The 13,542-nt window shown below is 31.5% G+C and overlaps 1 protein-coding gene across 9 annotated transcripts in view; it reads right to left on the reverse strand.

Annotated features, from left to right (window-relative positions):
- Positions 1 to 4,412: 4,412 nt before the first annotated feature.
- Sntg1 (syntrophin gamma 1) overlaps positions 4,413 to 13,542 on the reverse strand; it is an 800,188-nt gene continuing 791,058 nt past the window's right edge. For all 9 annotated transcript variants that reach the window (XM_078017191.1, XM_078017195.1, XM_040294069.2 and 6 more), the window contains one exon: positions 4,413 to 8,367. In XM_078017191.1, coding sequence (XP_077873317.1) covers positions 8,209 to 8,367 — 159 coding nt within the window. In that variant the 3' untranslated portion in view covers positions 4,413 to 8,208. The remainder of the gene's footprint in view (positions 8,368 to 13,542) is intronic.

Consider the following 13,542-nt stretch of genomic DNA (forward strand, 5'->3'; position numbering starts at 1 on the left):
TTCTTATAAAGCTAAACAGATGCCCACTGAATGCCTGTGAATTTAATTCCTTGGAGTTTACCCATACATGTTAAATACATGTTTCTAAACAAAACTTAAACAACCCTTTGAATCCAAAAAAATATTTACTGTGACATTTTACTTAAATGAAGCTCATATTTTAAGAGCTTGTGTCCTTCCTTCTCTCCATGTTTTGTCACGTTAAGTTTCCAATGTAGTGGGAACTGTAGAGTTGTAAGACTTTTATGGTCGGACTCTTTTCCTGCTTAGCATAGCAATTAGGTGTTGCTCCATCTGTCAATCAATGGGAAAGGATCATAAAATCTTAAAATGCTTTATTGGTTAGTGATCCTTAGGACATGTGGGATTTATGACATAGTATTTAGTTCATGTCTAGAAAACTCTAAAGTTGTCTGAAGCTATCTCTGGCAAGGGCAGGTATGCTCAAAGACACAGAGCAAAGGTAGCTGTAAAACATTTTTGGACATGCATCAGGAAGTTATTTTGAGAAGTGAAAAAAGGACTGAACAATAATGAAATTTTAAAAAAATGTAAGGTGAATAACATCATGACCAAGTGGATTTAACCCATTGGTAAAAAGACGTTTTTTCAAACATTTCAAAATGAGTGCAATTGAATATGAAAATCATAATATCATTTTAATAATGTAGGGATGGTCTATTATAACAAAGACTATTCATTCGTGATAAAGATTCTCCACAAACTTGAAATTAATGAGAACTTGTTTAATCCAATTATAGGGAATTAGCAAAAACTTACAGCTTTTAAAACACTTATTAGCAATAGCTTGAATCAAGGCAAGGATGTGTACTCTCAACAAGGCTCTTTGGTTTTAAACTAGAATTTATAACCTTTGTAACATGAAAAAAAAGTTTAAATTAAAATTTCAGAATAGAAAGGAGAAAAAACCCTGCATTACAGATGACAGAATTGTCTATACAGAAAATATTGAATCTAAAAACAGAATTTTCAAATTAATAAATGAATTTAGGAATTCTTCAAGTTACAAGTTAATTTATTTGGTATATATAAGTAAGAAACCATTATCAATTGAAATATAAAGATTACTATTCATAAATCACCAAAACTTGATATCAAACAGAAAAATGTGTATGTTATATATTGAAAATCCAAAATACAAATAAAAGCAATGAAAGAAGACTTAAGTTAATGCAGGGATATACACTGCTCTTGGATAGGAATAGGTAATATTACTAAGATGTGAATTTTCCCCAAGTTACTCTATACTTCAACATAATTATAATCTAAGACAGAAGAAATCTTTGTTGAATTTGACCTGATGATTGTAAAGTTTATTTTGAAATTCAGAGGAGCTAGATTAGTCAAAATAATTTTGAAAAGTGGAGTCAAAGAGAGAGGAATAATTCCAAGAGTTACTATGCAGTTTCATTAATTGAAAGAGGTAGCATTTGAGAAAGGTAGACAGAGATCATTGAAAAAAAATAGTTGATAAATAGACCCATACACATATAATCATTAAATTTTTGCCAAAGACATAAATATAATTTAATAATGAGAAGAGCATTTTCATAAATGTTACTGGCACAATTGAATTTCCATAGGCAAAAGAAAAAAATTATCTATATAAAAATAGTTTAAAGTAAAGAAATATGTATGTAAAAGTTAAGCCCAAAATACAAAATTTACAGAAATTAATGTAAGAGAAAAATTTCGAGGTTAAGAAAGTATTTCTAAAATAAATTTTGTTTGATGACAAAAATCAATAAAAGAAATGTTATGAATTACATTTATGTTAAGAATATCTGTTCTTGAGAGATCTTTCTAAGAGAATGTAAAATATGGCTAGAAAATATTTGAGAGAAAATATTTGCACACCACCTTTTTCATATAGACAACTTGTACCCAGATTATGAAATTTCTCAAAACTCATTTAGAAAAACAATGTAATTTAAGGAAAAAAAAGAAGAATGATGTTTAATGAGTTGAAGAGGCACTACACCAGAAAAAAAATAATCGTTGTATGACAAATTCAAATATAAAAAGATGATCAATCACTGAGCATGGTGGTACACACCTATAATCCCAGTGTCTTGAGAGGTGGAGGCAAGATCACAGTTTCAAAGCCATCCTCAGCAACTTGGCGAGGCGCTGAGCAGCTTAATAAGACCCTGGTCTGTAAATAAAATATTTTTTAAAAGGCTGGGGATGTAGCTCAGTATGTAAGCATCTCTGGGCTCAATCCCTGGTACAAAAAAAAAAATGATGCTCAACACTTCAACTTTATTAGTCATAGGGAGATGTGAGTTTATATTACATTGGGATATACACATTTACTCACTTCTAGAATGTCTTAGAGAGCTGACAATACTAAATGGTGATGAGGATCTGAAGCAATTTATACTTTCAAATATTGCTTCAAGAATATTGTGACAAGAGAAAAAGGTACAGCTATCTTAGCAATTGATGTAGTGGATTCTCATACAGTTAAACATGCACTTTCCATAGGGTATAGTCATCCCCTTTCTAGTAATTTAACAATGCAAAATAAACTTCTGCGTTCACAGAAGATCTTGTATGTTAATGTTTAGAGCAGCTTTATTTGTAAACACCAAAGGAACTTCAAACAAACTATTCTCCAACCAGGGAAAGAATGGGTAAACCGAAGCACATCCATTCAATACAGTGCTTCCCAGTAATGTACTGGGAAAAACAGTCATAAACACTGTGAGTGCATCTCCAAAACTTCCACTAAGTGAAACAAGCTAATCTCAAAGGATGACAACTGTGTGTGTAATTTGGAAAGGGAAAAAGGGAACTATGGGAACAGAGAAGGAAAAATGGATCAGTAGTCAACAGGGATTGGGGTAAGAAAAGGTGTTGTATGCAAAGTAACACTGTGTTATTTATAGGTGAGGGTAAATTTTCTAACTCTTGATCTTGGTGGTGATCCACAATCATTTATTTGTCAAAATTCACAGAATTGTATTCTAAAGCAGGTAATTTCTTTTGTATCCAAAATTTATCATTTTTATGTAAGCTTTTCCAAATATTCAGAATATAAACCATGATCTTTTATAAATAATATATACATAATTCCCCATTTTAGTAATAAGTAGCTCTTTCAAATAGTATAAATTCTGTTAGAAATATTTTATAGTCATTACTCAATTTAAATTTTATCAACTTTTTGTTAATATTGTTCATATATTTTCCTGTTTATTTATTTTAAATTACATATTTATTAGAGTACTTTTAAATTTTTTAAATATATGTTTTAGTTGTAGATAGACACAATGCCTTTATTTTATTCTTTTTTATTTTTATGTGATGTTGAGTATGAACTCAGTGCCTCAAGCAGGCTAGGAAAGAGCTTTACCACTGAGCCACAACCCCAGCCCTTTTTAAGAATTTTTGTGTCCTGCTGGAGTTTGAACCTATGATTTCATAATCATTCAGTTGCTTGGCAAATACTCTACAACTTTAGCTTAAGTATTATTATCTGCCTATTTGTACATCAACTTATAATTTTTTGTATCTACATAAACAAAGATATTTATAGAACAACATTCAACTAAAATAAGTTGTTAATAGTGAAATTTAATATGATATCTCTTTTGGGGTACCAGGGATTGAACCCATGAGTGCTTAACCTCTGAGCTATATCCCCAGTCCTCTTTAATTTTTACTTTGAGGCAGGGTCTTGCTAAGTTGCTTAGGGCCCTGCTATGTTATTGAGACTGATCTCAAACTTGCAATCCTCTTGCCTCAGACTCCTGAACTCTAGGATGATAGCTCTCATTTTAGATTATTTTTAATCATTTACATTACCTATGATGGTGATGTACTCTTTTTTTAATTGAGGTTTGTTTTTGTTTTATTTTTTAAAATGAAAAACTTCAACAAAAGCGAGAGAAGGTTAAAATGTTCATTTAGTAAGAATGATATAGATATCAGAATTGTTCTAAAAATGTTTTCTAAGAGCACCATGACACTGCAATGACCTGAAAGACAATTGTGGTCTTGTAGGGTATAAAGTGATGAACCACTTCTCAATTACTAATGACAAGATAATAATGTCCTCTCAGCTCAGTCCCCGCAATATAGATTCAGCTTCTAATGGACCATTATAAGGATATCAAAGTTGTCATGCTTTCAAAATCATAACTCCTAGGTTGTTTAAGTAATTTGGCAAATAGCATCTTTCTTCAATCTTTGGTGTCTTTTAAAGGTCAGATATCAAGCCTTCATAAATATTGATGAACCTGAACAGATTATGTTCAAATGGTGTGCACTTTTTTCATAGACAGGTCATCTCTTTCCTCTTTTATTGCAGTTAAGTCTCTCAGGATCGTGGGTTAAACATGCATCAACTTAAGACTCAAACCCAAAGAAGTAAAAACACAAAAAGGTAGTAAAAAAATTTGTGTTTATTTTCCCATATACTTCATTAAAAAAGGTACAGTTTTATTAGTAGTACATTAATTAACTGAAAGAATGAAGTGACAAGTTTTTGTCACAGATATTAATTTACATTTTACAAACATCCACCAAAACAATTAAAAATGAAATAAATATATTTACATTTTGTATTTCTGATATTTCCATTGCATTTTAATATGTATAAAATATATAATATTTATAATATTTTATTTATCTTTAAAAGTAAATTATAATGTGCAAAGAAGTGACATGATGATTTTAAAGTAGTAGGTCATAAGAATAAATCATAAACATCAATTTTAGAGGTATGGATAAAGCGATTCCTTAAGGAGAGCTCATGGAATACAGCATTATTAATAGTAGCAAAAATGTTTATTCTCAATACTGGAACATCGACACTTACCTTAAAAAGTTAAGCACAAGATTGTCCTTGTGCTTTTAAAGCTTCTCACACACTGCTGATTTCTAGCAGTAATTCTAAATTATTGTTAGGATTATTACTTTTCCTCAGTAATAAATCAAGCTTCCCTTACATCCAGCATTCAACAGAGACAAAGTTTATGAACAAGCTTTGTCACTGTAAATGAGAGAAATGTGGATCCATAAACTAATGCACCCAAAGGAAAATTGCTCTGCTTGCTAATATGGACCTGGCCTTTGTTGCCAAGGAAATGAGTTTTGTCTTGATGAATGACAGTTTTTATGAGTGAAGATTTTAAAACAAGAAGTTGGCACATGCCTGAAATATGGGGAAGAAATGCCTAGCTGAATGTTCTCCCTTTAAATCTAAGGTTGGATGGAAAAAAACATTGTGGCAAGTATTGGGGAATACCTTACGTTTATATTATCTGTTAAAATATTTTAAAATAAATACTTGTTGCAATATAACAAATTTAAAGCATACCTGATTTAATGATTTGATTTGTTATTTTTCATCAAGCATAAGACATTATTACTTTAGTTAACGATTTTCAAATGATTTTGAACTCCCTTCTTTGACCTATGCACCTGTAATAGTCTCTTTTAAGCTCGTACTACGTACACTGCAATGAACCATTTAAAGATTACCCTGAACACGCACATACCCACACTCGAGCCCATAACACACGTGCACACACAAACATACCTACACATACCAAGGCACTGGAGGGGTTAACACATAATGAAGCCTTCTATTGTTAAAATTTGACCAATGTACAAACCAGGATGTTATGAATGAATCTCATGCATCTAAGCCTAAATTTCATGAGAAATAGAAATTTGTATTTTCGCTCAGCTTTCTCATTCAAGTTGTCCAAGTCATAACAAATAACAATAGTTAATCACGCTGAAAATAAAACATGAAATACCAGTTGCCAAATTAATGAAAATCAGAATAGTATTTTCTTATTGGTGGCTATTTCATGATTAGTCATATTAAATGGCAATTTAGGCCTGTTTTTTTTTAAATTAATAGTTTCAAAACTAACAACAATAAAGATAATGGAATAAATTTTAATTTGATCTATAATTTACAATGTGACTTAAAGCATAATAAGTCAACATATACTAAAAATATACTTTCAATTTGTGATCAGATTTTTTTCTCATATATACGTATACATATGCACACACACATACACAGATATATGTGTGTGCATGTGTGCTAATGGTGGACAAAGACAAAGCTCCTATATATTTCAGTGTACAACTTGCCTATCATCATCTATATGAGCATGAGATAGATTTTCCTGACACAACAAAGGATATTATTTTTTTTTTTGCATTTTAAAATGGGATTTTTATAAAAATTTGAAATGATTCTTACTTATTCTATAACTCATGTAAAGTTTAAAAGTTTGTTTTTCTTATTTTTCTTTATAGATGACCAGCGCATTTCCTGTGGCATCAATACCTGCTCTTCCTGCTGTGGGCACACTGGGGTCTCCTCAATATGAGGCATATTGCAATTTAATTCTAGTTAGTAGCAGAAGTTCTATTGTGAGCCATCTGCCACTGCTTAGAAACTGAAGGTGGACACTTCTCTCTACTTTCCCGGGGCTTCAAATTTTATTATAACTATTGTATTTGATCAATATATGAGCAGTAAATCCAATGTGCTATCCTCCTTGTAGATATTAATTCAGTTTTATGGTAAAAATAAATTATATTAAGACATTATTATATTTATCACAGTTCTTTTGATAAAGTATCTTAGATCTAACAACATTTTCTCAGGTCCAACTATCCACCTTCACTTTTTCTTTTCCATTTAATATATTTAAGAATTATCAGATATAAAGTTAATAAATTTCTAATGACACTGAAAACAGGTTGATGTCTTTTTTTAATTCAATGGATGTTTGTCCTTTAAACAATTTTTTGTCTCTTTCCTGAGTGACACATTTTCTCATATTTAAAAAAATAAAAAAAAATAAACCATATTTTAGATGCTTGGTAATTTTGAGAGGAAACATTAAGTGTTTCATAGGGTAAAGGTGTGTTAATTAAAAATTTATTTTTTAACTATGAAATAAGCAGCTTCTAGTTTAAAAGCAGATGTCAATAAAACTATAATAAAGGACAGAGGGTGTTTTTCACTTTCCACAACTGGACTCTGAGTTGTGGGTGTGTACCTCCAATGCTTTCAAATTTTCAGCTCTGCACTTTTAAAATTCTAAAACAAGACAACCAAAATAACCTGCGTAATTTCATGACATAGATATAAATTTTAAATTTAATTGCCAATCTCACCATATGTTCTCATAAAATATTGCTCCAATGGAAAACTCTTGGATAGCTAACATAGTTAATAGCTTTGAGACTGCTTTGTAAGGATTTTTTCAGTCCATGATTGGTAGAGTCAGGGTTACAAAGAATTTCTCTTACATCATATTTGTTGATATTTATTTTCTCTACAAAAGTTCTTAGGGTCACTGAAAATTTATGAAACTGTAATTTGATAATAAATCTCCTTAGGTAAAATATAAATCTGTTTAAAATGAAGGAACGAACAAAGAGATTCACAAATGTTTCCATCATACATAATCAAATTAATACATTTTGGCATATTTGGTGGATACTGGCAAATTTATAAAACATTTTCAATAACATTGATTCGAGGGAGACACAGTTCATTTCACATTGTGCCTGTCATAGGTCAATGTAATTATCATTATGCAGTTCTTGAGGATATTTTACAACAAGATAAAGAAAGTCAGAGTGCCAGTGCAGAATCATGGAGTAAGAACACAAGGAGAAATTTACATTAGCAAATTAAAGTGCTTCTCTCTTTTGATGATTTTTTTTTTTGCATGCTCCTTGCTGTCATTTTTGTTTTTTAGCCTCTTTACACTCATAATACAATGACAGGGCAGGGGTTCATGATCTGGCCCAATATGTATTTGTCATACAAAATAATCTAAAATACAGAAATAACCATTTAATTATTATTTTTATTTATAGGTAGCTTACAACTTTTTTATATTATTTACATACATCTTCATACCATTCATTTCTTGATCTTCACATTTGGTGAAAGCAGTATGTGGATACACATCAACCAAGTGAGAACAGGCTGTCTTGTTCATCTAGGATTATTTACAGATGCCTTCCAGAATAGAAATGCATTTGAGATGAGTCATGACCATCTTTTTTTTCTGCTGAAACTTCAATCTGATTCCATTGTTGACTTGGTGATATCATGGTTTCTCCAGGGAGTAAAATGATGAATATGTTTAGTCTGTTTATCTAGTTGGGGTAACTGTCAGTTCGGAAATCAGTATGTCAAGTTGTGTACTTTGCTTTGCTTGTAGTAGCAGAGCTGGCAGCAGCAGAAGCAGTAGCCTGATTGCCTAAAAATAGAGGGTCCAAACAAGCTACTTTGGCAGCAAAGAATGAATGAATGCAGTGAAGAACAGCAAATAAATTTGAAAATTCCAGCTCCTAAAAGGGAAAGAGAAATAAAAGAGCTAAAACGGAAATAAAATTCATTGAAAAATTTGGAAAATTAGGCATTTTTCAATTGCAATGAAAATTCTTTGAATCGATGATATTTTATGCATGAAAGGTAATTTCTAATGTAGATATTTTTGGTCAGTATGTAAATATCCTATTATAGATATATTGAAAACATTGTGGAAAAAGAGTTGGGAAGATGAAGTATTCTCATCACCCATGTATGTAATTTCAGGTTTGATAAACACTGAATAGAAATATATCTCACAAGGTTGGGTTTTACTCTTCATAATAGATTTTAAAAGATGATGTCAGGGGCTGGGGATGTGGCTCAAGTGGTAGCGCACTCGCCTGGCATGCATATGGGATGCTGGGTTCGATCCTCAGCACCACATTAAATAAAATAAAGATGTTGTGTCCACCAAAAACTAAAAAAATAAATACTAAAAAATTCTTTCTCTCTCTCTTTAAAAAATATGATATCATAAATATTTTTGTGACAAACCAACATTAGTCTCATAAATATATTTTAATTCCAAGAGGTTTGAGAGGTTTGAGAGAAGACTAGTATATTTATATATTTAATAAAGTTAATATGAATGAAGCACTTACCACAATGAAGATAACTAATGGATAATAAACCATGAAATTATAGATAAATTTTCTGTTCTTTCATTGTATACTCTTAATAAAGGATGCACAATTACAATTAATTCACCCACGACTTATAGTGTTTGTAATTTATAGTATGTGGCAGTAGAAAATAATACAAAATAGGGAGTCAATTAGAAATCATTATAGCATCTCTTATGTAACATAGTTATTTAAATAAAACAATTCACCCAGGAATTTTTTTTCACGTCATTAAATAGAAGCTAAGAAAAGCATAGTGTGTATTCATAGACCTGCATTATGTTGCAGATAAAACTAGGTTGCCTTAGTAATTCCTTTCAGACCTTCAGGATTTCTAGTGTTCTATGGCAAATAGTGATTTATTTTAGAAAATAGTCAAGACTATTTATTTAACTATTTTAATTGTCTAAAATTATTTCATCAAAAATCATTTTACTAACTCCACCATAATTTAGGAGCTTTTTTTTCCATTTATCCACTTCAGGAGTACTGATGATGCTATTTGTAACCCGAAAGGTTCCCTCTTGCCTTTACTCACTCGCCCAGGAATCCCTCCACTCACACTGTCATCCTTTGTGTGGCCAGCTTCATTCCCACACAGACAGATACTTTTTGTGTCAACCCATTCTAAGTTCATCTGATATAAAAATGGTTGAAAAGTCTTGGGACATGGAAGATAACCTTAGAACACGCAATTCATTCTCAGAGAGGAGGAGAATGTTGTTAAATGTTACAACTAGGCAAAAGTACTGTAACAAATAACATTTTTTCAAAGTCATTCTATGCCATCTTTATGAAATTGGAGAATATACGTTGTTTACCAAAAAATCCCAGATGTCCAAATATCAAGGCTTTTTTTTTACATAAAAATTAAGGTTTTTAATTTTTCTTTCCTGTCAATTGGTCATCAATAACTTAATGTTCATTGAGACTTTTTACACCATTTTTTTTGGGAGGATGGTAGACAAAAAACAAACAAGTAACTAGAAGAGAAAGCAAGAGATTTAAAGTTGGCCTTGGATCCAGTGCCAACTCATCTTTCCTCTGCCTCAGTAGCCAGCTTGGGCAAGTGCACACTTACCTAGGGCTTCAGTGATCACCTCCAGGCAAACCCATAACAGTGAGTCACTACTCTTTTACTCATTTCTAGTGAATTTTAAAGCTACATTTCTGTCCATCTGTGAAATATCCACAGAGGGTTTCCACAAAGTTATGCACTATAAACTTTCAATTAGTTTTTTTTTTTAAAATCTTGATCAACTCTGTGAATCTCATTAGGTAAAAGCTAGCTCCAAATTTTAAGTGCTCAGTCATCCATTCATTCAAGGCATGTTTTTAGAGAGCTTCCTATACATTCATTACTTTCTTTTGATGAAAAATATAGCAGCAAACAAAACAGACAACAAACAAAGAAATAAAACAAAACAGATGGGAGTTAATATTCTTGTGATGGGAGGAAAAAAAACAGGGAAATAAATAAATATCATATGATTATGCATGCATCTGGAGACCAACATGCTAAGTGAAATAAGCCAGTCCCCAAAACACCAAAGGTCAAGTGTTTTTGCTGTTATGAGGAAGCTAAACCACAATAAAGGGGGAGGGAAGAAGGAGACTAACATGCTAAGTGAAATAAGCCAGTCCCCAAAACACCAAAGGTCAAGTGTTTTTGCTGTTATGAGGAAGCTAAACCACAATAAAGGGGGAGGGAAGAAGGAGACTAACATGCTAAGTGAAATAAGCCAGTCCCCAAAACACCAAAGGTCAAGTGTTTTTGCTGTTATGAGGAAGCTAAACCACAATAAAGGGGGAGGGAAGAAGAAAAAAGAAATTCAGTATATTAGAAAAAGGGTAATGAAGGGAAAGGAGGGGGGATAAGAATGGGAAAGAGAGTAGAATGAATCGGACATAATTTTCCCATGTACATATATAAAAATACCTAGGTGAATTCCACCATCAAGCTCACCCGCAAGAATGGCGACCTAATTAGAATAAGATATAGTTCATGCTTATATAATTTTATCAGAATGGATTCTATTCTCATGTATACCTAAAAAAACAAATAAAAACAAATTAATATAATATCAGAATGTGCTATGTTCGGTCAAGGAAATAAGGCAGGACATTGAGTACATATTATGTTAGGGGCTGTGGTACAGGAAAACCACAATGTCATGTGAGCAAAACTTGAAGGAAGAAATAAAAAGAATGAAACATTTTGATATTTCTCAGAAAATATTCTAGGTAGGAGAAGTATGATTTCAAAGATCCTGAGGTAGATATATTCTATTCTAGGAAGCTTGAGGAAAAACAAGGTCACTACAGGTAGAATGCAGTAGTTAGTGAGTAATTGGCAGGAATAAAATTCAAAGGAAGAGAGAGGAGAGGAAGAGAAGAAATATTTTGAATTTATGATGGGTTATCACAGTATTAAAGAATTCTGACTTAAAAATGTTTTACTTAATGATTTATTAATTTCAGTATAAATTTAGAAGTATCTGTATCAGTTTCAGTTCTTTTTATGGTTTTAGAATGTATCCCCAAAGAATATAAGGGTAGACTATTGCATACTAATTTCCCAAACCTTTGAGAAAGATTCTTGATTCTGCACAAAGATCCATTTCTCTGCTCTATTTAAGGAAAAAGGCTTCTCCAAAGAGATGGTTTCTAGCCTCTACTTCCTTTCCACTAAATCTTTCAAGAACTCATTCCTAAGAATATTTTGCTTCTACTTCTCCACAAAAAATGAATATCATAAAGTATAATTAAAAAGTCTGTTAAGAGTAACAACATGTAAGGCAGAGGATACGTGTGATAGAAGGAAGATGAGTTAATTTGTATGAATAGATTTGCTTTTTAATCAAAATTCTAAATAATTTCTAGGTGTTGATTTAGGCATAATATCTATAATTTTCTTACTCCTCAGAAAATTCTAATGACTTTCAGAGTCCACTATAAGGACAACAAACAGTATCATTCAGAGAATTCAATAATTTAGTCACCATCTACATTTTCATACCTTCTTCACACAGTTTCACAGTCATAACCCATTCAGAGAATAATTTAAGTATAAAATAAATCTTCTATAGTATAAACAGAACATTAAAATCATTGGGAAATTTACATTTTATAAATTCCTTGTCTAATAAAACTATTAATTTTTCCCTTCTGACTTTTGATTTCAAGTCTTTCTTTTCCGTATCATAAGCTTCTCTTTCATTTCCTTTATGATCCTCATTCCTTATTCAAGGTCTAATGTATCTTCAATATTCTTCATTAATTCACAGTCAACACACACAAAAAAATTTCCATCATCACCACACACACACACACCCATACACCCCCACACACACGTTGCTTCTTTCTTCTGCATACCATAAGTCACAGTCAAATTTACCTATGCCATTAATGTGTAAGTTAACATGATTTCTATCTTAACAACGCCCTTATGTAGCAATCTTTTTTTCCCCACAATGCCCTTATGAAAATAAAATTTACATGCTATAAAATTCACCTATTTGAATCCTTGGAAAACTGACCCAGCTATCCCATTCCTCAGTCTATACCCAAAAGACTTAGAAACAGCATAACATAGGGACATACCCACTTCGATGTTTACCAATGCTATAGCAGAACAATTAACAATAGCTAAACTGTGGAACAACCTAGATGCCCTTAAGTAGATGAATGGATAAAGACAATTTGGTATATATACACCATGGAATGCAATTCAGCATTAAAAGAGAATAAAATCATGGCATTTGCAGGTAAATGGATGGAGCTGGAGAATATAATGCTAAGTGAAATTAGCCAATGCCCCCCCCAAAAACAATTGCCAAATAATTTCTCTGATTTAAGGATGCTAATCCATAATATGCTGTGGGGGCGGGCATGGGAAGATTATATGAACTCTAGATAGGGCAAAGGGGAAAAGGAGAGGGAGGGAAAGAGAGGGGTCATAGGGATAGAAAAGACAGTGGAATGTGATGGTCATCATTACCCTAAGTACATGTATGAAGACATGAAGGATGTGACTCTACTTTATGTACAACTAGAGATATAAAAAATTATGCTGTATATGTGTAATATGAATTGTAATGCATTATGTTTTCATATATAACAAATTAAAATTTTAAAAAATTAAAAAATTAATAAAAATAAAACAGAAGAAAAAAATTGCCTATTTGAAACATTTCATGAGTTTCAGTATATTTACATAGTTGCATAAACATCACCATTATCAAACTTCAGAAAATTTGTATGTTTCAAAAATATCTTATTGTAAATCACACTCCATTTCCTTTGTTTCTAGTTCCTGCTAACCATAAATATATTTATCTATAGATCACCTTGAACTGGACATAAATAATTTCATACAGATAAGATCTTATGTGATTGCCTAGATTTATTTAACATGATCTATTTCAAGTTTCACCTATGTAGTAACAGGCATTATTACTTCAATTCTATTTATTGCTGAAAAATATACAAAACTTGTGTAACATAGCTCATTTTTTTCTCTCTTCATCA

Source organism: Ictidomys tridecemlineatus, chromosome 7 (genome assembly GCF_052094955.1).
Source record: "Ictidomys tridecemlineatus isolate mIctTri1 chromosome 7, mIctTri1.hap1, whole genome shotgun sequence".
NCBI classification, from domain to species: domain Eukaryota; kingdom Metazoa; phylum Chordata; class Mammalia; order Rodentia; family Sciuridae; genus Ictidomys; species Ictidomys tridecemlineatus.